Here is a 26437-nt window from a genome sequence, read left to right as displayed (position 1 = left end):
GATTCCTGAGACATGGGTCTGACCTATTCCTCCGGTCTCCGTCCACGCTTCTGACTGCAGCTTTGTAAATAATGGAAGTAAGTGTGACTTTTATAATATTGTTTATGTAATTCTAGGTGTATCGTTAGGTTATGTGAATTTAAACTAACGTAATCCTAATATAAGAGTGCATTCGGTGGTATGCACTGTAAGTTAATTAGACTAATCAGAGTACAAGAAAAAAGAGTTAATGTCAGTATTTTGTGACTTTGTAATCATGTAATCCTTTTTTTTTTATGTATAGAGACACATTACAGTGATACGTGGAGGCGACCTTCCCAAGTCCACAACAGGCTTGTCTTGTCCGTTTTGCAAATACAGTGCATCCTCTAAATCTCATGTGGACAACCATATTAAGTGCCATGCGTCAGTGAGGCACAAAGGTAGCACTTTTGAAATGTAGTTATTGAATACACTGTAATTAAGTAATTACTGACATTTCCCCCTAATTTACAGTGCAATGTATTTCATTCAATTTATATATTTATGTTTATGCTTTAATGTTATGCCTCTTTCAGAATTCACAATCATCAAATGTGGATTGGGTTGTCGAACGACAAGTCACTTCCACTGCTTGTATTGCCAAGCAACACTCATCAACAGGGCTCAATTTATAAAGCACCTAGTGCAACATGATCGTGATGAAGATTGTCCAGCAGCTCCTAATCAGGCCACCATGGCCCCTCCAGACCGTCCACAGGCCACTGTCGCCCCCCCAGACCGTCCACAGGCTACTGTCGCCCCTCCAGATCCTCCACAGGCCACTGTCGCCCCTCCAGACCACCCACAGGCCACTGTCAGACCTCCAGATCCTCAGGCCCCCCATGTGGATCCCAAAAATGGGGTGTTTGCTGTTGAGAAGACATTTTGTGGTCCAGCAACACCAGTCCATGTTATAAAAAATACTTGGGGGCCCACACCAAAATTGATGTGCGAGGTGGAACAGTGCTGTCGCAATGCTGACTTTGCTGTGAGGTCGAGGATGCTCCCTTTTGAATGTCAACATATGCAGTCCTTAAAGTTCTGCCCGCGTGCTGACAAACCAGCAGTGGATTTGCCACAGGAGGCCTTGGTGGAAATGGTTGAAAATAAATGGTTTGGAGAGGATCGAAAAGCCAGTCTCCTTCAGCGTCAACAGGAGGCAGATGCCGCAGGTGTGCCCCTGTCTGTCAAGCTTTCTGTTGGTGGCCCATCCACAAAATTTCACATTTCTGTTTATGAGCCAAAGGTGTCATATTATTCCAAGCTTGGAAGGGTTGTGGCAGCCACCGCTGGACTGGGCATAGGGCATGGCGGGCATATGCCCGGTGGCCTGAAGCCTTATTTATTTTTCCGTCACTTGACAACCCGATGACAGAAGCAGCGCCGCCGCTCCCACCACGCGCATCACACGCTGTGCCTGCGTATCATAATAATAACAATGCCCATATTATAAAAAACAGGAGAGAGAGAGGGAGATGTTTTGGTCCGAGAGGCTGAGTTTCCGTTACGCGTGCCATCCGCCTTTGATCTGACGTCAGATGTGACGGGACAATCTATATAGATATAAATTCACGTGTTGATTCAATTAGTTGCATTAAATAGTGTTTGTTGTGATTGTTTATTGCATTTAAATGTGCCTGGAGCTGTGGAAACCTGCCTGTGAGATCTCGGTGATGTGTGCGCACTGCGCGCCGTCAGCCAAACTTCCACTCCGCCAGCTGTGATTCGCCTTGAATGAATGGACTCTATTTACGCCTTGCGCCGAAAGTAGACTAGAGGTGCGTGTCCACAGGAGCGTTTTTAAACGCGAGTGGACGCGCCGCTTCCCAGTATTGCACGCTTGGTGGGCTGCCACGAGAGGATGATTGACAGGCGCTCTCCTTTAAACAACACATTTTTGCGAGTGTTCGCGAGCGTTCCCGAGGCGGCGAGTCGAGCCCGGCGCCTCTGATTAACATAAAGTAGATTCAACCTCAACTTTAGGCAAATAAGGAGCGGCCAACTCGCGCGCCGTCTCTCGACATTCGCTGCAACGCTACCAGAATGCATTGCATGGCTTTTCACATAGACAATGAATGGGACGCGGGGAAACACCGCTGCCTGTGGACACGCACCTTGGGCCCTAGTTTCGTGGCGCAGCGCAGGGCGGCGCAGGGTGTGTGTGTGTGCGTGTGTGTGTGCGTGTGTGTGTGTGTGTGTGTGTGTGTGTGTGTGTGTGTGTGTTCTGGTCCATTTGAAAGCTCTCATTGGTTTGCATGCTGGATGTAAGTTACCCATTCCTTTTCGTTTTAATGTTTGTTTTATTGATATTCATATTCTTAATATACAGTATAATTGTGTATTTATTTACTTTATTTTTTCTATTTATTTTGTACAGTTAAGTGATTTGTTAAGTTAAGCAATTTATTTTATTTTGTACAGTTAAGTAATTATTGACTCATTGTAAATATAAGTGTTTAACTTCAATTGTTATGTGTGTCATCACTTTTTATTTTATATTCAAAATTAAATGGATGAAAATCCTATTCTTTCCAAGTCCTGGCATAATTTCACACACCTAACATTTTATTTTGTATTGACAGTTGATTAGCAACACAAATTGGTAATAAGAGAAATCCTTGCTGTTACTTGTAGCTTGTAGTGAGATAAACATCTTGTGGCCTTTTTGTGTATTGCAATTTTAGGTCAGCCTTTGCATCCAGTCATTGGTACAGTCATCCAGTCATTTCTTGCTTTAATAATGCATTGTATCACACAAGTAATGATATATTATTCATAGTTTAGCCTACAGTATTATATTTATTATAATTATATTAACTAAAATGAATTAATTAATATGTTTTAATATAATTCCTTTACTTAAATTTAAGTAACAAGGTTGAAAGAAATGACATGTCTAAAAAGTAATGTGACCTACGGTCAATAGATCATACTTTTGATAAGCCTAACAGTATTTTGGGAGAACTTTTCATAATGCTTCTCATAGTGTTAAAATGTTTGTGTCTCCTAGTGCACATTGATCGTTTAAGGCAGTGATTCCCAACAAGGGGTATATGGTACATATACCACCTGAGGTGCGCAAGCAAACTGCAAGGGGTATGTGGATAAATTAACGAATGTGTGCAGCATAGTCATTGCATGAGTGAAGGGGTACTCATGGTGTGACAAAAAGGGTTAAGGGGTACGCATGTCAAAAGCAGTTGGGGAAAAAACCCACGCTGTCACACAGCGCGCTTACATTTTCCCCCGTCAATACCTGGTGGTGGCCTGCTCTTGGTTAAAAATGCCCGGCCTGAAAAATTTCCCCAGTCCAGCCCTGGTGGCAGCATACAACAGCAAGCAGAACAGCAGTCAGAGGAGCCTGTCAGTCTGTGAGAAACATGTTTCCAGTGTGTTTTGGAAATGACCATACAGTTGTGTTATTTGTAATTCATTTATTCCTTAGGGAAACATGCATCAAATAAGGAGATGGTGGTGCCTGGTTCTCCTGGAAAACTTTCCCATGATGTAAGTGTCTAGAAAATGATCAAGGCTTCACTTTATATTGTAACATCAATTGTCTCAATGATAAATATATGACTACATTTTTGTTTATAATGAATGGATATCATTGACTCACACAGATCTAAAGAGGAGATGAGCAAAAACAGGACAAAACGACGAGAACTTAAAAGAGCACAGGTATGCTGTCATGATTAGTGGGATATTTTTCCATTTAAACACATTGCTCAGGAATGGTCACGAGTATCAGTAATGGGACACAGCTGTATTATGGGCTGTCAAACAGCAACTGAGGATTTCAAATACACACCTGATCACAAATGTAAAACATTTTATGTACTACAACGTTAAACAAAATAACACTGTAATGTTGGACTGTATTCAGATGGCACTGGACACTGAAGATGAAGACCAGCCATGTGCCAAGAGGCCTTACAGCTCTCCGCCAAAAGAGTTGGTTAGTGAGAATAAAGTTTATGGCACACAAACATGTTACACACCATTAAAACTTACACAATCAGTCATGCTTTTATGTACCCATTAAGGACTGTGACGTAACCATGGACCATGGTATTGGAAAACTGGATGGTGATGCTTCCAAGAACCTTTCGGTCAGTAAAGAAGTGCAAATGATAATAAAAAAAAGACTTATTCTGAACACTGAACTTCACCTATTAATTATAATTGTAAAAAACATGCATATTTAAAAAAAAAATTATATTAGTCAATTTTATATTAGACTTGGACCAGTTCTCCTCTTAAAAATTACAAATATGAACTGCCTGTGATTAACTGCAGTTATGACTGCATGTTGGATTTATTTCAGATTTCAACTTGGGTCCTGTTACCAGGTTCAGCAAGCAATCCTCAACGACATGCACAGAGCAATGAGCTGGATCGAAAGACACCAGCATTTACTCCGTGGGCAGGTGATGGAGCCTGCGGTTCTTCAAATGGACCCTGGCAATCAGTTAAAGGCAATTGAGGACGTCCTCGAAGGACAATCGGATAATGGAAAGGAGGATCTTCTCATCACCTTTGAGCACCAGGAGGATATGGAGATGTTCTTCAAACTTTGTGTGGATGAGGAAAATTTGAAAGTCAATGCCATGTTCCTCTAAGATGGATAACAGATCCAGACCAGTACATGTACCTCAGACCCAGACCAGTATATGTCACCCTAACCCCTAACCCACCCACAAAATTATTATTATGATGATTGTTATAGTTGTTAGTATCATTTTTATTGTTAATATTGTTATTGTTGTTGTTGTCATAATTATTGGTGTTATTTGTATCATTAATATCATCATTATTGTCATTATCATCATCATAATTATTGTCACTATTATTATTATTATTATTGTTTTCATTTTTGTCATGATAATCGTTTGTTTGTTAAATCATTTGCTGTTCAATAAAATTACATTTCTAAATAAAAATTAGTAGTCCCTTTCATTTTGATTTTTGATAGCATTAAGAGAGTAGCTCAGGTTATTTGTTTATGATAAATACACATTAAGACATATTACATCATCATAATTTAATGAATAATTAAGGAACATTCATTATGGGTTTTTTAGGCATAGACACCTTGATTTTAGACAGTGGATAGACGTTTTGAAATGGGGGAGAGAGAGGAGGGGACATGCAGCAAAGAGCCGCGCCTCATTATGGTTTCTTGTCCCTCTTCGGACACCGTATTAAAAGAGTTGAGGAGTGGGCGGAGTTCAATGTTGAGGTGGGTGGGGTTAAACGTTTAACTCCGCCCACGTTGAGGTCTGCGGGGCTGCAGTCAGGGATACATGCTATTTTTTGCGCGTGTCGCGAGCGTTCGTGTCAATTCTGGCAGGAAATCACACAAAGAAACACGAGACAATCCGGTCAATTTTCAAAATTAAAGCACTTTTCAAAATAAAATATAGCAATTGACAAGTGCTATATTTGTGTATCTAAACTCGCACTGGGAAACAGGAAGAGAAAATACTTTTAATAAATGTGAAGAGTAGATAAACAAATATGTGTATTTCAACTGTATATCTACACTGTCTACTACCATACACACTCTCTCTGTCTGTCTGTGTGTGTGTGTGTGTGTGTGTGTCTCTCTCTCTCTCTCTCTCTCTCTCTCTCTCTCTCTCCCTCTCTCTCTCTCTCTCTCTCTGAACGGATAAATAGAAGAACTGTACAAACTTTTTGGTTACAGAAACATGTCATATTTATTTTATGAGGTTATGATAAAAAAAATAGCTCTGAATGAACAACAGATGAGCAGAAGCGCTTGTCGACCGTCGTGGAGAAATACCGTCTGGTCTGAACAGGGGGGCAGGAGGGGTCCATTTGTGTGTGTGTGTATGTGGGGGGGTGGGGGTGGGCGCTGGAGGTGAGGTTCGCCCAGGGCGTCATGAAACCTAGGACCGCCCCTGCCAGCGGATGTAGTTAGCGGACCAATCACAGCCAATGCCGCTGCGTTGGTGTTGCGTCACCTCGACGCGCGTCTAGGATTTTTGGTAGGTGCACGTCAGGCCCTTGCGTTGGACGTAAGAGGGGTCAGCAAGCCCCCTAGCGTTGTGTCAACGCGGAAGCATAACTTATTGACTTCTCATCAGCTTTTAATTTGTAAGCAGTGTCATATCCTCGCTACCAGGCTCTCTGAAATTCCAGATATTGATGCTGGTACTATTGGATGGTTGGTGGGGTGGCTGACCAGGAGACCGCAGAGAGTTCACATCAACAACACCTTGTCCACAGCTCTGACATGATCAAGTGGTTCGCCTCAGGGGTGTGTTCTGTCACCCTTATTATTCATCCTGTACACAAACTGTTGTCGCAGTACTTATGGATCATCATTTATCATAAAATATGCTTAAAATATTCAGTGATCCTTAGTCTCCTGCAGGACCATGAGTTGGGTCACGGTCCTATTTTGAATAATTTTGCAGATTGGTGTGAGGAGTCATTTCTGCATCTAAATGTCAGCAAGACTGTTGTCTGTTGTAGGGGGGGAAATCTGGAATAGTCTTCTCTCTACAATAAGGGAACGCCCCACATATTCCTCTTTTAAAGGACAACTGAAACAGTGGCTTAAATCAAATCAAAAGTGCGACCACTGACTCGACTTGAATCAAATTACACATTACTTTTTATCTCATTGTTATATCCTGTCTGGGTCTGGTGTCCTTCTGAGTATGTAATGTATTGCACTGTCTTGTCTCTTCTATTTGTATTTTATCTATTTATTTAGTAGGGACTACGGATGCAAATTAGCATCTTTGCTATAATCCGGCATATTTACAGAGATATGTAATTATCGATGTTCATTAATGTGCATTGTCCCTATCCAAAAATAAAGCATCGACATTGACTAAAAAATATGCGGTTTGATTTCCGTAGAAACCCTCATACCATGCCGGTAATGACCATAAAAGGGTCCCCAGTTGAGACAGTCAGCCAGTACAAATTTCTTGGGACTATCCTAGATGAAAGCTGACATTTGATGCCAACACGGACAAAATTTGCAAGAAGGTTAACCAAAGATTGTTTTATTTGAGAAAGCTGAGGACTTTCCAGGTAGAGAGATCCCTCATGAGAATGTTTTATTTATCATTTGTTGAGTCTGTTCTCACTTTTTCTATGATCTGCTGGTTTGGCAACCTCAACCTTGCTAATAAAAACAGACTAAGTAGCACCATGCCGGAAGATCATCGGCATTGACCTTGATGATCTAGGTCAGGTTCATCAGGTGTGCTCGGAAGGCAAAGGCCATACTAGCAGATCCGGAACATCCTCTGAACAAGGAGTTCAGACTATTACCTTCAGGAAGGAGGCTGGCTTTTTCTAGGAAGGCCAGGTCGAATAGATACCTAAGATCGTTTGTTCCATCAGCTGTTAAATATCTGAATCAGCTGTAGTTGATGATTTGGTGTAACTTGCAGGTTACAAGTTTTTATGATGTATTCTGGAAATTCTCATACTGTTATGTTTTATTTTTATGATGTACTTCTATTTATTTACTATTGGTTTGTGTGTTTGTCTGGTGTGTTTGTTGTGCTGGCCACTGTTGTGCACTGAATTGCCCCTTGAGGGACATTAAAGCTTAAAACTTTTTCACTGTGCCTAGACCTCTCAAATCTGGACTGGATTAATCTACAGACCTTGAAGAAACCTTTATTCTATTTGTGAAAATGCAAAAAAGGCACATTATACTGTTTTTCCAGCATATAAACCTCACTAGACGAGGTTTTCACAAATAGAATAAAGGTTTCACAATCTGGATCATTGATACATCTGGACCTGGTTTTTTGGTCTACATGCTGAAAAAATGGTGAATTGTGTCTTATTGCATTTTCACAAATAGAATAAAGGTTTCACAAATCAGAAACTGTGTTTTTATGAATCTTCAAGGTCTGTAGATTAATCCAGTCCAGATTTGAGAAGTCTAGGCACAGTGGTTTTGGATCTGGACCTGGTCTAATGAGGTCTTGGTATAAAACAAAAACGGCTAAATCTCCCCTTTAGCATTTTCACAAACAAAATAAAAGTTTTACAGACACAATAGTAGGTGTCAGGCAAAGCTGATATCTTACCTAAAATGTCTAAAAAGTTTTCACATCAAGAAGTGTCACAAAAAAACAGTCAATCAGTGGACAAACAGTCGCACTGCACAATGAGTTAATTTCCCCTTTATTTACCCCTTAATTGCCGAATCGGAGGCTGGCGAATCGGAAGCCAACTTCAGCGTCGTCATATTAGTGTCGGTCCACCGAGCGAAAAAACAAAAAGTAAACACGAATGTTACGTCCCCGTATGAAAAATAAACCGAAGGATTTTACTTTAGGTTACTACACCTAATATTAATGGAAAAAATAATTTATGATATAATTTAAACTCACCTCCTGCCACTGTAGTTAGCTGAGCGGGAAAAGGGCCTCTCTTTGAAGAACCACGTTACGTTGAGTCGCTCCGCCTCGGTAAATAGGCAGGTAAATAGGCTTCCTCCGCCTGTGGCTGGTGGCAGTAGTCCTTTCTTCTTTAGTGTATTTATCTTTTCAAAGTGTCTATATTTTAGTTGGAATTGGAATATAAGACGTATATAGTTTGTAATAGTAGGAATTGCCCATACTACAACCTTGTCATGGTTTAATGGTTTAGAGAAGACCATTGATGCTTGTTCCCATTAAAGCTGGTGTATGTAATGTTGGAAAGCTAGCAAGAGAGCTAGCAAGATTTGAAAATAGCACCCTCTCCTGCCTCGTCTAAGTCCCCCCCCCTCCCTTCAGTGACTCTGAGTCCGCCCAAGCTGATTCTTCCGGCATCAGCGAGACGTGAAGGCTGTGCACTCGCGCTTAGGCGGGGAGGGCAGGTGCAGAACTAGACATGAAGGCATCTGTTTGTTTTTTTACTCTGACCAATCCGCGCCCTTCGGTGTGAGGGGTGCAGATTGGTTGTTTGTTTTCTCGGTCCCACGGCGGCCACAGAGCTCTGTTTAATTCCGTTCCATTTCCTGGTGACATAATGTACTGATCCCTCTGAAATTAGACGGGCCATTTCACCCAGTATAACAAAAAGTGCTTCTGAACATTATTACATACCCATCTTTAAGTCCCTGAGGGTTCAGGGGCCTCATTTATAAAGCTCGCAGGGCTGGAAACGTGCGTACGCCACTTTCCACGCAAATGTTGTTATCTATATTTATGTAGATAACATTTGCGTGGAAAGTATATAAACCAAACTTGACGGGAAAGTGTGCTACCTGTAAGCAAACTCTGAGGCATGGTACGCACATTCTGGAGACTGGAGGGGAATCAGCAACACAGATGGAGCTGTGGTGAACTGAAGTCAGTTTTTAAGTAAACGTGAGAAGAACTTTTATCATTTTGATGACTCGCACACATTTAATTACACTCCATATCATATGTTAGATCCGTGTTATCATGATGAACTCCAGCAGTGTTTTTTATGCTTTTACTGCATGAATTTTTTTTCATAAACACCTTCTTTTAAAATCCAACTTGTATCTTAAATCAAAATAATTTTGAAATATTGAATCAGCGCTGTCACCGCAGGAGGAGGAGGAGGAGACGGCCGACTGCATGTAATCAGTGTTGTATAAAGTACCCAAAAGCCATACTTGAGTAAAAGTAAAAGTACCTTACTGGAAAATTACTCAAGTAAAAGTGAAAGTTGCCTGCTAGAATATTACTTGAGTAAAAGTAAAAAAGTAGCTTGTATTTACTGTACTTAAGTATCAAAAGTAAAAAGTACTGTTAATAAAACGCAATCAGAAATTTGCCCACTCACACACTCCTTCGTGGCCACAGGTAATACTAAACATAGCGATTTCAGCTGCATGATTTAAAAGCTAACTTATTAATAACACTACCACTATGTAAATTAGTCTGACTGTCATCATCAGCTGGTTTGCTATATCAAAACTCGGACTCTCCAAACACAGGTACGGTCTCCAATAACACCAGAAAAAGACAGACAGATCATTCAATAACCCAGGAGTTCAGTTTTTGGCTAGCAGAGGCCAAGCCCACTCACGTTAGACCACGGAGACGCTCAGGGGCCGAGGGGCAGTAAAAAACAAAAACAAACAAACAAAAACGTAATCCTCGACTGTATAGTTTCACTGCGTGGAACAACACACTCTTTGCTTCACCATTAAAGTCTATTGACAGCAGGGCCGGAGTGGGACTCATTTTCAGCCCTGGAGTTTCATACCTCAGACCGGCCCACTTTAGATCACGACCTATTATATTAAAATAATGTAATTATAACTTTACATGTTAAGCATACAATAGCGCACTGTTCTCTAAAGCCTTGTAATTCCGTGTATTTTCACACAGCCTTGTGGGCACAAGTGCCCATAGTTCGGCCGTGTTCAGCTGTCTGTTTCCCGGCTGGTTTGCGTGCGGCGCGTCTTGGCGTTTCGCGTTCGACGGAGAGTCCGCCTGTGTGGACTCTTGTGGACCTGGGCGGGCCGGTGTTTGACCGATGTCCGCGGGCTTTTCAGCCAGCTCTGAGGGTGATAGTCCCGACAGTTCGGCTGGGTTCTTGTGTCTATTTACCTGCGGGAATCCCCGCAACGCACCCGAGTGTTTTACGTGTGTACGGACGGAGCAGAAGTCCGGCTTCGCTGTGCGTAATTGTGGCGTGGCGCGGACCTGGACCGGCCGGTGCTTAAGTGAGCTGCACGGGCTTTTCACACAGCCTTGGGGGCACAAGTGCCCATAGTTCGGCCGTGTTCAGCTGTCTGTTTCCCGGCTGGTTTGCGTGCGGCGCGTCTTGGCGTTTCGCGTTCGACGGAGAGTCCGCCTGTGTGGACTCTTGTGGACCTGGGCGGGCCTGTGTTTTAGTGAGGACCGCGGGCTTTTCACCATGGTCTGGGGGCATCAGGGCCGAGAGTTCGGCTGGGTTCTTGTGTCTATTTACCTGCGGGAATCCCCGCGACGCATACACGTGATACCCACTCCACTCAGTGCCATGACTGAACACCGGCACAAAAATAAATCAAAATAATAATTGAACACCGGCCCTCGCGGCCCAAAAGTCAGACCGGCCCACCGGGAATTGTCCCGGTCCTCCCGATTAGCCACTCCGGGCCTGATTGACAGTAACACTATGCTGGTTGTTTCAGCAGCAGGTTCAGTCACCGATTCAGTCACCTCCTCCATCTCTGGCATTTTGCTTCTCTGTCTTCCTCCTTCTCTTCAAGTAGGCTAACATTAGAGACCCGACTTGTCTGAGACTACTACTAGCATGACAATGCGACCATTAATTTGAAATTTGGCCGCTGATTTCATCCGCCGCACAACGGGGTAAACCAATGATAACGTCTTGCGGTCTGTATCTCCCAACATCATTGGCTACTAGTCCCACTACAACCAAACAAAGATTGTCCATTGGCTGTCACGTTCCTTCTTATTTTGTAACGAGTAACGAGGATGCTCAGGTAAATGTAACGGAGTAAAAGTACTGATTTTTTTCGGAAAATGTAGTGAAGTAAAAGTAAAAGTCGTCAGAAATAGAAGTAGTAAAGTAAAGTACAAATATAAAAAAATACTACTTAAGTAAAGTAACGAAGTATTTTTACTTCGTTACTATACAACACTGCATGTAATACAGGATACAATAAATACCCTCCATTAGATCCAGTGGCGTGGCGTGAGGAAAATTTCAGAGGAAGCCAAGTGAGACACAACCTCGAAGCTGTGTATGTTTTTTACGGGGTGGGAGCAGAAAAACGGATGTTGCAGTTTATATGTTGCTATTTCCCGTGGTCGGATGAACTATTAGAGCGCCCAGCATCATTTTACCAGGACTTACACACGCTGAGCTCTCTCTCTCTCTCTCTCTCTCTTATTATTATATGATTATTCAGGGAGCAGGAATCCTTGTCAAAAAAGAGACAGGGCCAGCAGAATAGCCGCTGTACAGCGGCGGCGCCAGGGTGGGGCTTGGTTGGGCTATAGCCCCATCGAGAATTGTGTTAGCTCTACCATTAGCCCTACTATAAAACCACCCAGAAAAAAACAACAACAAAATAACCAAGAAAAGTGCGGAGTTCAACAGCACTTCCGTCAATAGAACCTACGTGACCTGCACGCCGTCGCCTGCACTACCTGTAGTAGTTTGTGCACAGTTGAGGAAGCATCAGGTTGTAGTAAGATAGTTTGTGAACAATCAAACATCATGGTTATAACGTGCATCGTACAGGGTTGTGAAAACAAGCAGAAGGTATATAGTCCCGTCATGTTTTGAGTGATATTACTGCGCCGACGTCGAAGTGCTTCCAGTTGTTATTCCGCCATACTATATAGTTATCCTTGTTATCCGCTTAGAAAAATTGGCATGTTTAATTTTGTGTAACCAAACTTGGGTCGTGTAACTACTCACGTAACCGTATTTAAATAGGGACAACGTGGAAGTGCTTGGTCGCTTCTAACTTCACCCCCTTTGGATCCTAAGGACAAGCTACATGCTAGCAAATTAGCGATGCGCGGAGTGCGTTCAAGAGCCATTGAGTGCACGCACAGAGGAGAGGGAGGTATGTATCACCTCGTCTAAGATCAGAGCAGAACATATTTCAGTATGGAAATGCGGTGGTGTTTTCCTTTAACAGACTGTACTGTCCTTACGTCAACGTCACTAATGTTAGCCCGCTTTTAGTGTATGCTCGACACAGAGACAGTAGGCTACTAGTTTGTAAGCTACCTGGCTCTAGCAGTTAGCGTTAGCGGCTTATAGTCACTCACGTTAAGTTAACGTTAGTAAGCTGGTCAAAATTGATCATGGATAAATTTGTTTTTAAACGTCGTCGGACGGAACAACAGATGGCGGTGGCGGGCGTGTTGGATAAAACTACGGACGCACCGTTGACACCTGCAGGGGAAGATGACCACTCGGGTCCCGGCTGTTAACGTAACTATTCATGTTTCGCTGTCTCTGTCTCTCTCTCTCACTGTGTGCGTGTTTATAGCTGTGGGAGGGTGTTGTCAGCGGCGCCGCTAGGATTCAGTTTCAATGTACGCACAAAAACAGCAAATACAACAACAAATGGAAAAATACTTTTTTAAGACAAAATCTAATGTTTTCAGTAATCAGTAGCGTATATCATGGTGATAGGCCCCTGTGCAAATATTTCTTTTGTGCCCTCCATCCATCCCCGCCCTAAACACAAGCGCAAGCTTGTGAGCACTCCACGCACGCACACACACGCTTGGACACACACGCACAGTACGGTATGATAACTCTCCCGGCCCGGGTAGAGAGGCATGCATCGGCCCGGCCCACAGTGCTCAGCAGCAGAGAGGTGACGAGACTAGAGCCGAGCTGTATTGTATAGTGGAGAGGGGCCAACACACGCTATGCGTAATTGCGCACACACGCGCGATCATCCTCTCAAATGCGGCTGCGTCTCTCCAGGTCACTGTGTGAGAGAAAGAAAAGCTTTGACTTGCTTGGGCAGACGTTGTTTGGTGTCACCCGCTGATTTGCATAATTTAAATATCTAGCCCGCTGAATCTTACAATCCGGCCCCGGTTCAGCACCATCAATTTTTTTTTTCACCTTCAAAAAAAGTATGCACAGTGCATACTGGATTCCGGCTGGCGGCGTGTTGTTAAATATTCACATTGAAATTCTGGCATTGATTTGAGCCCCACCGCCGTATGAGTTAGCCCCACCGTAGTTGAACCAGAAAAAATACTCTGGCGCCGCCACTGCCGCTGTAGCTTGGCGCTACCAGCTAGCCACTCAGTGCGGACGTAATTCTCCTCATTAAAGGTCCGAAAACCTTTCTTTTTTTTCACCAAGATGGCCAGCAGGGTTGCCAGGTTGGGGAGGAATTTGTTGTAATAATTTAACAAACCCAAGTATGCTTTGAGTTCTGTGACGTTCGTGGGAGCAGGAGCATCCATGATGGCTTTAACTTTCTTCTCCACTGGGTGGAGCCCCTGTGCATCCACTTTGTGCCCCAAGTACTCCACTTCTTCTTGCATGAAGGCACACTTGCTTCTTTTCAGCCGCAGACCAGCCTCCTCCAACCTGCTCAACACCTCGGCTAAGTTCTTCAGGTGGTCCGCCTCATCCTCCCCGCTCACCAAGATGTCATCCAGATACACCACCACCATAGGTATCCCTTTCAAAAGGCCTTCCATCGTCCTCTGGAACATGGCTGGCGCAGACGCCACTCCAAAAGGCAGTCTGTTGTATGTGAATAACCCTCGGTGCGTGTTCACTGTCACATACTTCTTGGATTCCTCATCCAGGAGTATTTGTTGGTAAGCGTGACTCATGTCTAGTTTAGAGAACTGTTTTCCTCCAGAAAGTGCTGTGAACAGGTCCTCCACTCTGGGTATTGGATACTGTTCCAGGGAAGCCACTGTATTTACTGTAAGTTTATAGTCTCCGCATAGTCTTACAGTCCCTATAGGCTTCAGAATTGGCACCACAGGTGCCGCCCATTCCGCATATTTCACTGGCGAGATGATGTTTTCCTTCAATAGTCTGTCTATTTCCTCATCTACTTTTGCTCGCATGGCAAATGGGACAGATCGTGGGCGGAAGAAACGTGGGATGGCGTCCTGTTTTACACGAATGGTAGCGTTGGTGCTTTTTAGGGTGCCCAACTCTTCTTTGAACACGTCCTCGTGCTTGTTTAACACTTGCTGTAGTGTGTTTTCTGTTGTCTTAATCTGGTGCACTTTTTCAGCTCTGCGTCTGTTTTTTATTTCCAGTTATCTTTCCATTTATCTCCAGTCCAAATATATGTCCTCAAGCCAGCCTCGTCCTAGCAAGCTGGGCCCGTCCCCTTTGACCACGATCAGGGGCAGTTTCTTTGTCTGCTGCTGGTATCGGACTCTGACATGCGTGGCGCCAATCACCTTAACAGGATCTCCTGTGTAAGTTTCCAATTTAATTTTGATGGGCTTCAAACTAGGGAGTTTGGTGTGTCTCCACGTCTCTTTAAATGTCTCTTCACTCATGACTGTTAGGCCACATCCAGTGTCAACAGTTGGCTCCGCTGCTCTTGCCTACTCTTGCCTACTCTTGATGCAGTTCAGTGTGAAGGAGTCTTGCTCAGAGCTATCACTTTTAATTTCATCTTCTGTTTCGTGTACTTTGTGAGAATGGTAGCGTGAACTCCACTTTTTGTCTTTCTTTTCATTTGCAAGTTCCTGTTTTTTCTGGTTCAGTTTAGCTTTGCTTCTACAAGCTCTTGCTATATGTCAAACTTTACCACAAGCATGACATTTCTCTTGTTTGTACTTACAGTCTGCTGCTGTGTGCCTGGTCCCTTTGCACCGGTAGCACTCTCTGCTGTCTCCTTTAAAGGTGCGAGCCTCCTGCTGTCTATCGTTGATGCTGAAACATTTCGCTGATGTTCCGGTCTGCAGGTTCTGTGCATTTTTATTTGCCGTCTCATGTGATACAGCAATTGACAGGGCCTTTTCAAAAGTGAGGTCTGCTTCTGACCGGAGACGCCTCTGGATTCTATCATCATTGATCCCACAAACGATCCTGTCTCTTAACATCTGTTGCAGGGTGTTACCGTAGTTACAATCTTGTGCTAAACGGCGTAGCTCGGCCACATAATCCATGACTGTTTCGTTGGGCTTGCGGTTACGAGAGTCAAATTTGTACCTTTGCACAATTTCACTGGACTTTGGTTCAAAGTGATTTTTCATCAGGAGTACAAGCTCTTGGAAGGATTTATCTTTCGGCGTGTCCGGGCTGAGGAGGTTGCGCATCAAGCTGTAGGTCGACGCTCCTACGACACTTATCAGTATAGCTTTTTGCCTGTCTGCATCGTCAATTTCATTGGCCGCGAAAAACTGCTCGAGTATTTCAGTATACTCGTCCCAGGTCTGATTCTTGGGGTCAAACGCTGCTAGCGTGCCAATTGTAGCCATACCTCTCTTCTTAGCCAACGGCTAACTGCAATCCTTGCTAGCTCCGGACATGTAACAAACTCCCTCGTGTTTTTTTCTTTTCAGGTCCTTCCGACGGCTGTCCTCCTCCAGACTAATCCTCGTCGCCAAAAAGATGTTGCATCTTCATAAATAATCCACTGTCCACACGGTAACGGGGTTTCCAAAAGGTCTTTACTGAACCACTTGCAGCCTAAGCACATGTACAACTCTCTGGCTAAGAGCCATCAGCAGTCTACTTCTGCTGCATGCATAACCTGAACCTTGGCAACTTAAAAAGTCTCTTATAGATACTACACATAACACACAAGACTACTAATGATCTCTGCAGGGAGTATCACTGTAACCCATGTCAATAGGTAAGTATACAAATATCACATAATTAGCTGCGATACCACATAGTGGAAATAACCTAGTATTATGCTCAGTGATGGCAAATAATTAAATATTTAGACTGCTGGCCATTAATTACCTGGAAATCATGGATTAACCCCTTATCCCTGATGAAAGAGACCCGCCTGTGACAAGCGACTTGCAGCACAAGCAAGTCTGCAGGCCACGGATGCAAACCATATTCTGACACCAATGGAGGTGTTTCAATGGGCAAAAGAAAACATTAAGAACTTTACATTCTTCTTTGTTAGTGCAGAAGATATTAAAAAACAATGAAATGTACGAATTGGAGAGACGTTACGCCTCGGCCAAAACGATCAGTGGAACACGATCGCATCATTGCTTTAAACCAATTATCAATAATAAGATACGGATGAAAAGAATATCACAGGATAAAATATTCACAGATGTCGATGCAGGACAACAATCGGATTCGGAACACTTGGATACAGAACACCCGGAGGCAGAACACTCGCAGTCAGATCAGCCACAAAACTACATTTTCCAGCCAGGAAAATACATTGCTATGATGATGACATTTAGTGTTCATGTAATTGTTTCAATGTATGTATGTATATATATATATATATATATATATATATATATATATATATATATATATAGCATAATAACACAATTACACATATAATATTAATGACTTTCACATATGTCAACATGCACACAGAGCCTTTATAGTTACACATATGTAACAGTGTAAATAATGAATTTGTTATTTTGTTAAATTCCTGTCAAACTTGGGACTGCAACCAATGGTTTTATTTTGAAAATGCACTTTATTTTGAAAGTCCACAGCGGATGTTTGCGTTAATGCTGGGCATTTGGTTTAGCGCTCAGAAGCGAGTAACGTTACGCTGTGGGTGAGTTACCATTCTGTTCACTCGGACATCAAGATAATTATAAATGCAAACTATGTTTTCATATTGTTATATTATTATGTAGACTCGGTCAGCATTTAATGTGTATAATTGCTTGTTAAGCGTAAGTCTTGTAAAACTCGTAGTTTGACTGTTTTATGAAGAATTGTTGCCGTAATATGTGCGAATGTGATTTAAGCTAGCTACCAGCAGCACGAGGTGTACGTGACCTGCGTACTCTCATCTCTCTCATGCGGAGCTCTTCTTTTGTAGGTCGAGGAACAGACTGACATCTTTCATTGACACGCTGGTTGTGTGTTGTTCCCATGTTTCAGGTATGTTTGTTTGTATTGTTGAATGTAAAATATTCTGTGTTATATGTGAATGTGTAACGGTCCACTATGTGCCAGTCTCTCTTGCTCTCTGCGTTGTATATGTAGACCTGCACCTGCACATGGGGAAACCAGTGTGTTGTTGCATAGTGACTAAATGATGCTCTCCCGTGATTGTTGTTTAGTCTGGGAATCACTAACAGATTGGTCTCAGAAGATCTTAGTGGTCTAGAAGGATTATGTAGTGGGAGCATATCAGTGATATACTTCGGTCCTAGACCATGTAGTGATTTATATGTGAGCAGGAGGATTTTGAAATCAATCCTCTGACATACAGGGAGCCAATGTAAGGATTTAAGAATTGGTGTAATGTGCTCACATTTTTTGGTCTTTGTAAGAACTTTAGCAGCAGCGTTCTGAACAAGCTGTAGCTGCCTGACAAATAAAGGCATGAACAAGTTTTTCTAAGTCTTGAGCTGACATGAGCCCTCTTAAGTCTTGCTACATTTTTGAGGTGATAGTAGGCTGATATTGTTACTGATTTAATGTGACTGTCGAAATGTAAATCAGAATCCATAATAACCCCAAGATTTCTGGCTTTGTTTGAGGTTTTCAGGGACAGAGAGTGAAGGTGTTGAATTACTTTAAACCTTTCTTTTTTAGCACCAAAAACAATTACCTCAGTTATCTCAGTTAGCATAAGCTAGCATTGAGCTCTGCGCCTGAACTTAATAATTTACCTGATGCCAAATAAACGGCGTTAATTTCTCAATTAGATAACAAAAATACAGTAAACTAAAGTGATGTGTTGTGGGCTTTATGGCACTTTAGCTTGCAATTATCCCTGCAGCGTTAAGCATGTGACTTACCGCAGCAGTTTCCACACGTTCTGCTGTGGATTACCCATAAGTCACTTCTTTTAACCCTGTGCCGCAATGCAACATTGACACCAGCAGATGGCACTCTCCCCATTTATGCAGGCATTTTAACAGACTGTTACGACCCCCCTTGTGTCTAGGGGTGAGGGAGCAGTAACAAAAGAGTGCGCAGGGAACCAAGAGCAATGATAAGTGGATTTATTGGGTAAACAATAATGTAACAGAGTAACTGGGGGGCGTAACGGGTGGCGTTAAACCAATAACAAAACAAAAGGAGCAACGAAGTACAAAAAAGGAACGCCACCCATAAACTAAAAGGAAAGCACAAACAAACCCGGGGGAAAAACAATCCCCAAACCAAAACAGTAACAACCAAAGCTAAATCCTAACCCCCAACCAACGACAAAGGAAAACGAAGAAACACGGCGAGGGGCCAACAGCCACATGCAGACTGCCGCCCGAAGATCTGCCCCTCCAGCCGGCTTTTACAGCGTCCTGGCTTCCGGCTTCCGGCACGGACGTGAGATGACGAGGATGACGAAGGGTGACGTGATGACGTCAGCAGCGCACCACGGTACCTGGGCAAGGAACAGAGGCAGCAACACACACACAAACCTATACCCATAACACCCCCCCCCATAAATACAAACCCACAGGTTTGTTACACAGCTCGAGACAAGGCATCCGCAACTACATTCTCAGACCCTTTCTTATGCTTAATCACCAGGTTATAATCTTGGACCAGTAATGCCCATCGCATGAGACGCTGATTTTGGTTGTACATACGCGCCAAAAAGACCAAGGGATTATGATCTGTATGTACGACCAGGGGCAAACTACACGAACCGACGTACACGTCGAAATACTGTAACGCCCACAACAACGCCAATGCCTCTTTCTCAATAGTTGAATACTTACTCTGATGGATGTTAAACTTACGCGAGAAGAAACTGACTGGATGATCCACACCAGAAGAATCCTCCTGCATCAAGACGGCTCCAGCTCCCACAGCACTCGCATCCACCTCCAAACTAAACGGTCTAGAGAAATCAGGGGCAGCAAGTACCGGCGCGTGACACAACAACATCTTCACACTTTCGAACGCACGTTGACATTCCGGGGTCCAGAGATATTCACCCTTTGGACTGGTCAGACTGGTTAAAGGCTGGGCGACGGAGGAAAAGTTCCTGCAGAAGCCCCGGTAATAACCAGTCATCCCGAGAAACCGCTTCAGTTCACGACGCGTGGACGGCACAGGAAACTGAACGATGGCACTGATTTTGGCCTCTACCGGACGGACTTGGCCGCGACCCACCTGCCTCCCCAGATATGTCACGGTACCCTTCCCAAACTCACACTTCGCAAGATTCAACGTGAGGGACGCGCGCGCAAGCCTCTCAAACACCTCTGTGAGCGTCTTCACGTGATCACTCCACGAATCAGAATACACGATCAAATCATCAAGGTAAGCATTACAATTAGACACTCCAGTCAACACAGTATTAATCAAACGCTGGAATGTAGCGGGTGCGTTACACATTCCAAACGCCATGACCGTATACTGGAGGAAATGGTCAGGTGTAGCAAAAGCGGAGATTTCAGCGGCGCGCTTAGTTAACGGAACCTGCCAGTATCCTTTCAATAGATCGAGCTTACTAACGAACTTTGCGGTACCCAAATTATCAACACAGTCTTCCATCCGCGGCAACGGATAGGAGTCTGGCACAGTAAGCGCATTTACTTTTCGAAAATCTGTAATGAAACGCTGAGAACCATCAGGCTTCGCTTCCAAAAGACAAGGAGAACACCACGCGCTGTTACTGGGTTCAGCCAAGCCATTTTCTAAGAGATACTTAACCTCCTTTTTCATTAAGTCTCTTTTGATCTGATTTACACGGTACGGATGCTGTTTTACCGGCTTAGCGCTCCGCACATCGATGTCATGATCAATCACTGTGGTGCGCGTAGGCACATCACCAAAAAGACATGGGAACTGCGCCACTAGTTCCACAATGTCTCGCTGTTGCGCGGACTCCAAATGCTGCAGGTGATCCGGTAACACTTGGAGCATTTTGGAATTCGGTAACCGTGCACTTTGCTGGGAAGATGGCGCAGAAGGCAACCCATCCTCATCACCGGAATCATTATTCGTTACAATGAGCGCAGAGCAACCCCCCACAGAGACAGCAGCAGCCTCTCCAAGGGAGCGCGCGTCATCGCCACGAGAATGATACCGCTTCAACATGTTTATATGACACACGCGAGTTTTCCGCCGCCGGTCTGGCGTACCGATCACATAGTCCGTCTCACTCAATTGTTTCAAAACTTTATAGGGACCAGAAAAACGCGCTGACAAAGAACAACCCGGCAACGGGAGCAGAACAAGAACACTGTCATTAATATTAAAGTTCCGAGCGACAGCCGAACGATCAAATTGCTTTTTCATTTTTTCTTGCGAGCCACCGAGGGCACTGTGCGCCACCGAACGAGCCTGATGTAACCGTTCACGGAATTTACAGACAAAATCTAACACGTTCACATTTGGAGACGCTTCAGTAGACAATAGCTTCTCTTTTAGCACCTTTAACGGACTGCGCATGGTGTGCCCGAACACCAGCTCTGCAGGACTAAACCCCAAAGACTCTTGTACTGCGTCGCGAGCAGCAAAAAGGACAAAGGGGACGCCTTCATCCCAACCTCTGCCCGTGTCCAAGCAGTATTTACGCAGCATGGACTTGAGTGTCTGGTGCCACCGCTCAAGCGCACCCTGCGATTCGGGATGATACGCGCTCGAGACAACGTGCCTGATCCCCAACGAGTGGAGCACTTGTTTAAACAATTTAGACTGGAAATTTGTGCCTTGATCAGTCTGTACTGTTTTTGGTAAACCGAACGTAGCAAAAAACTTGGTTAAAGCCTTTGCAACAACACTGGCTGTAATCTTACGCAGTGGCACAGCCTCAGGAAACCGAGTCGACGCACACATTATAGTCAGTAAATACTGATGACCGGATTTTGTTCTGGGTAACGGACCCACGCAGTCTACCAGGACTCTTTCAAACGGTTCTCCCACGGCAGGAATTGGTCGCAAGGGAGCCGGCGGAATCACCTGATTCGGCTTCCCCACCACCTGACACGTGTGACAGCTGCGACAATGATTAACCACATCTGATTTTTGACCGGGCCAGAAAAAATGTCTCAGGGCTAGGTTATAGGTCTTATTTACACCCAAATGACCTGCCCAAGGACTCTCATGTGCTAAGCTCAAAATTTGGTCTCGATAAACAGAGGGAACCACAATTTGATCCACCACCCCACAGTCAAATTCTTCCTCTGATGACGGCGACCACCGACGCATCAGAACACCATTGTCAATGAAAAACGTAGTGGAACCCAGCTTAGGAGTATCCACTTTCTCCACAGACGCAAAACATTTCACAAGACTCGCGTCAGACTTTTGGGCTGTGATTAATTTCTCTCGCGTAATAGGCACCTGTGTGCTGGTCGAGGAGCGAGTACTGGGTACTTTCGTCACTGTAGTTGATGCAGGAGAATCAGCAGCTAGTGCTGGATCCGGAACCGCATCCTCTGAAAAGAGTTTTACAAACACAGAGTCAGTTAAATCAACATTGGCAGAGTTGGAACCTTTACATTCCGCGGCGCGTCTCCGGGACTGAGCGCGCGTAATTACGCATGAGGGGAACTCCGGCTGCACCGCATCATCCGGCCGGGAACTAATGCGGGGCGCCGTGTCCAAAACCTCGAGGGAAGGAGTTACTTTACCTCCAGCAATGTCATTCCCCAACAACATGGTAACGCCACGAATAGGTAACGCAGGACAAATGGCTACAGCAAACACGCCAGTGACTAGTTTGGATTCAACGCGCACAAAATGCAGTGGCTGCGGGACGTAGCCCATTTCAATGCCACTGAGAATTACACTGTAGCCACAAGCAGACTTTTCAGAAAACGGCAACGCGCTGGCAAGAATAACTGACTGAGACCCACCTGTGTCGCGCAGAATCTGTACGGGCTGTTTCTCCCCTGGGTCTCCGGGAAGAGATACTAACCCATCAAAAATGAACGGCTGGAAACACGGATCAGGTCCGGTGCCGCTCGGTGCTGGATCGACCCTCTGTGGAGGAGTTACTTTTATCAAACCAACACCTTTTGGAGGTCGCACCATCGACGCCGGATGCGACTGCTCCTTTCTTTTTAACATCATGCAATTTGCAATGACGTGCCCCGGTTTGTGACAATAAAAACACTCTCTCTCCTCCGTGACGCTGGGGCGAGCTCGGTTCCCCTGACCCTGGAACGAGGGAGCCGGACGCGAACGATCTGGGCCTGGAGAAGGAGAAGAAGGATATACAACCTTGTGAGTAAGGACATATTCATCGGCCAGAACTGCTGCAGCCGATAACACCTTCACTTTCTGTTCATTCAGATAAACTACTACACGATCTGGCAAACTCTTTTTAAATTCCTCTATTAACACAAGCTCTCGCAGCTCTACAAAATCTCTAATTTTACAGGCGGAGCACCATTTATCAAACAATGTTGCTTTATCTCGTGCAAACTCTACATATGTCTGTGAGGGGTTTTTTCGGTGACCCCGAAACTTTTGTCTATACGCCTCAGGTACTAATTCGTATGCTCGCAGAATGGCCTCTTTTACTGTGTCGTACCTCAAACTATCCTCAAGAGAGAGCGCCGAAACCACCTCTTGGGCTTTCCCATGCAATTTACATTGTAACAACAGTGGCCACACGTCATCGGGCCACTTCAAAGCAATGGCCAAGCGCTCAAATGTGTTAAAGTAAGAGTCCACCTCGGCTTCTCGAAAGGGTGGCACCAACGCCACATGTTTACTGATGTCAAAATGGTTACGAGACAAACTGGGAGATGTGGATGGCATGCCTACCGGCGCTGACACACTCTGAGCCTGCCCTTGGGCATCGAGCTCAAGCTTCCTCAGCCTGACGGCCTTGTCAGCTTCGATTTCCATTTTTTTGACTTGCAGGCGGAACTCACGGTCGGCCTGGCGGGCCTGCTCCTCGGACTCCAGCTGAAGACGAGCCAAACGGACTTTCACCCGTGCCTCGTCTCGCCCACCCGAAGACCCCGGAGACAAGGGATCATACCGAGGAAGAGTGAATGGCGTTTTGCCCCGCGCACCTTCCTCCAAGTCAACGCCCAGGGCACCTTGCCCCTTAACCTCGCCAGCCGCTGCACGTGGGGGACTCCCCTGGCTACCCAGTTTCAGGGCGCCATCCGCCTGCACTGGAGCTACCGGAGGCAAAACTTCCATCTCCACAAGTTTGCTCATGACCTGCCTTTTCAGCTCCGTTTTTACCGCTGTTGTCACTACCGAGAAGCCGAAATGCCTCGCAATGGCCACTAGATTCTTCCGCGTACAGACTTCGATCTGATCAAGTGTGGGATTTCTTACAAACTGAGCCAAAACAAAACGTGGCATAACATTACGCTACGCTACGCTAGCCTGCACACAATAACTCGGACTACTTCAAAAGGTTTACAAATATCCCGGACGAGCCCCCAATTTGTTACAACCCCCCTTGTGTCTAGGGGTGAGGGAGCAGTAACAAAAGAGTGCGCAGGGAACCAAGAGCAATGATAAGTGGATTTATTGGGTAAACAATAATGTAACAGAGTAACTGGGGGGCGTAACGGGTGGCGTTAAACCAATAACAAAACAAAAGGAGCAACGAAGTACAAAAAAGGAACGCCACCCATAAACTAAAAGGAAAGCACAAACAAACCCGGGGGAAAAACAATCCCCAAACCAAAACAGTAACAACCAAAGCTAAATCCTAACCCCCAACCAACGACAAAGGAAAACGAAGAAACACGGCGAGGGGCCAACAGCCACATGCAGACTGCCGCCCGAAGATCTGCCCCTCCAGCCGGCTTTTACAGCGTCCTGGCTTCCGGCTTCCGGCACGGACGTGAGATGACGAGGATGACGAAGGGTGACGTGATGACGTCAGCAGCGCACCACGGTACCTGGGCAAGGAACAGAGGCAGCAACACACACACAAACCTATACCCATAACACAGACTATTTACAACCTGTTACAAATGCAGGCCATTATGATCTTTTGTGTTTTATATTTTATTTTCAAGTATGCTAAAAAATGTTATCACTATACGATCACTGTGCAGAAGCGAGTAACGTCACGCTGTGGTTCGAGGAACAGACTGACATCTTTCATTGACACGCTGGTTGTGTGTTGTTCCCATGTTTCAGTTGCAGCAATAAACAAGTCCAGTGGTCCATCCCACCGGTCTCGTCTAAGTTCATAGCAGCAGAGCAAAATCAACAAGGTCACACATACAGAACAGGGCCTTACTGTTAATGCATCTTTAAAGGGATAGTTCGGAATTTTAATATTTTCCAAGTGAGCCGGTGTGTTCGAGACGTCTGGAGACGTTTTCAAGAAATTTCATTCAGTTCTTCTAGTTGCCGAGTTCGCTTGTGCTATGGCTAGAGCAATCGTTCTAGCTAGCATGGAATTAAAAACACTCATACCGACTCCACAGTGCACCCGATGCAAATCAATTAAAACACTAGACTGTCGATGTACATATCTGTGTTGATAGAATAATATTTGAAACAAAACTAACCTTGCATCGCATGAATCATCCAATTTTTGAGGGACTAGTTTCTCAGCAGCAGCAGAATTTTACTTTGCTCCGTCGGACTCAAAACTCTAAGACGCGCTGCTCGGAATCCAGCCGGTAAATACACACCTAAACAGGGCTGTTAACTAACTTTTTGGCTCACCTGCCAAGGGGAATTCTACCGGCCAAGTAAATTTTTTACCGGCCAAATAATAAATTGCCTCTTTTTGTTACATATACATCTGTTTCAGTACTTTTCATTGAGATAACAGTATTATAGAGGAGTACATGCTTAAAAAAGAGGCCAAAGTATTATCTAGAAATACTATATTATTAATTGAATTTCATTCATTTCATCTCAAACATTGCAAAGAGAGAGAGAGAGAGAGGATATACCGTTGAAATACGCATATTTGTTTATCTGCTCTTCACATTTATTAAATGTATTGTCTCTTCCTGTTTCCCAGTGCGAGTTGAGATACACAAATATGATCGCATTTGTCAATCGCGGTATTTTATTTTGAAAATTGCTTTTATTTTGGCAATTTTGTGAACCAGGTGTGAACCAGGCGTCACTCACTGCGCCAAACTTTTAAAGAGCGGTGACGCGCACGCTACGTTGCTTCGGGAGAACTATTTTCTACAGCGGGGGAGCTACTTCAGTGTGACACACAACAAATCACCGGTTTAGCTTGACGTTTGCTACCGTCATAATTGATCAGTTTACAGCTACTACAATGTTTTGTAATATCATGCATAATTTATTGCAAGAGCACGACCATCGGGACAAACATTTACCCGCCCAAGTGGCATGTATCCCTCCAAAATTAAGTCGCCAGGGGAATATTTTAGTCGCATTTGGCGAGTGGCGACCGCTAGTTTACAGCCCTGCACCTAAACATCGCCGATTTGTCAGCACTTATGCCCCCAAGGCTGTCTGAAAAGCCCTTGGAGCTCACTGAAACACCGGGCAGCCCACGGCCATGCAAACCCACAATTACGCACCGCAAACCCGGACCTCTGCTCCATCCTTAGACCCGTAAACCCTCGGACGCGTTGCGGGGAATGCCTCCGCTAAATAGAGACCTGACTTATGCTGAACAGTCGGGCCTCGTGCCCTCAGTCCTGGGTGAAAAGCCCTTGGACCTCACCCAAACACCGGGCAGCCCATGGCCCAGCCAACCCACAATTACGCACCGTGAACCCGAACCTCTGCTCCGTCTGGAGAACCGCAAACCCTTGGACGCGTTGCGGGGATTCTCTCCTCGCACCACCAGTCTCCGTTTGTTCGGTCCCGGTTCTCAGCTCTATCTCGGTCTCCACAGACGCTCGCGTTCTACCCTTTGAGCATCCCT

The 26437-nt window shown here is 44.7% G+C and overlaps 2 protein-coding genes across 3 annotated transcripts in view; one reads left to right on the top strand and one right to left on the bottom strand.

Annotated features, from left to right (window-relative positions):
* The window catches only part of LOC311010061 (scavenger receptor cysteine-rich type 1 protein M130-like), a gene marked incomplete at both ends in the record, with an annotated part of 155385 nt that overhangs the window by 68963 nt on the left and 59985 nt on the right, over nucleotides 1–26437 (bottom strand). The window lies entirely within an intron of this gene.
* Nucleotides 3443–26437, top strand: part of LOC311009672 (uncharacterized protein) — a 54319-nt gene continuing 31324 nt past the window's right edge. Inside the window, exons 1-5 of one of the 2 annotated variants that reach the window (XM_084004006.1) lie at nucleotides 3443–3528; nucleotides 3645–3702; nucleotides 3908–3979; nucleotides 4068–4133; nucleotides 4452–4788. In XM_084004006.1, coding sequence (XP_083860132.1) covers nucleotides 3473–3528; nucleotides 3645–3702; nucleotides 3908–3979; nucleotides 4068–4133; nucleotides 4452–4643 — 444 coding nt within the window. In that variant the 5' untranslated portion in view covers nucleotides 3443–3472 and the 3' untranslated portion in view covers nucleotides 4644–4788. Of the gene's footprint in view, nucleotides 3529–3644; nucleotides 3703–3907; nucleotides 3980–4067; nucleotides 4134–4373; nucleotides 4789–26437 lie in introns of both variants that reach the window. The other variant, XM_084004005.1, reaches the window with a different exon arrangement.

Source organism: Eutrigla gurnardus, assembly GCF_963514095.1.
Source record: "Eutrigla gurnardus genome assembly, chromosome: 24".
NCBI lineage: Eukaryota > Metazoa > Chordata > Actinopteri > Perciformes > Triglidae > Eutrigla > Eutrigla gurnardus.
Note: the sequence above shows the minus strand (reverse complement) of the source record. Positions and strands in the feature narration are given on the sequence as shown.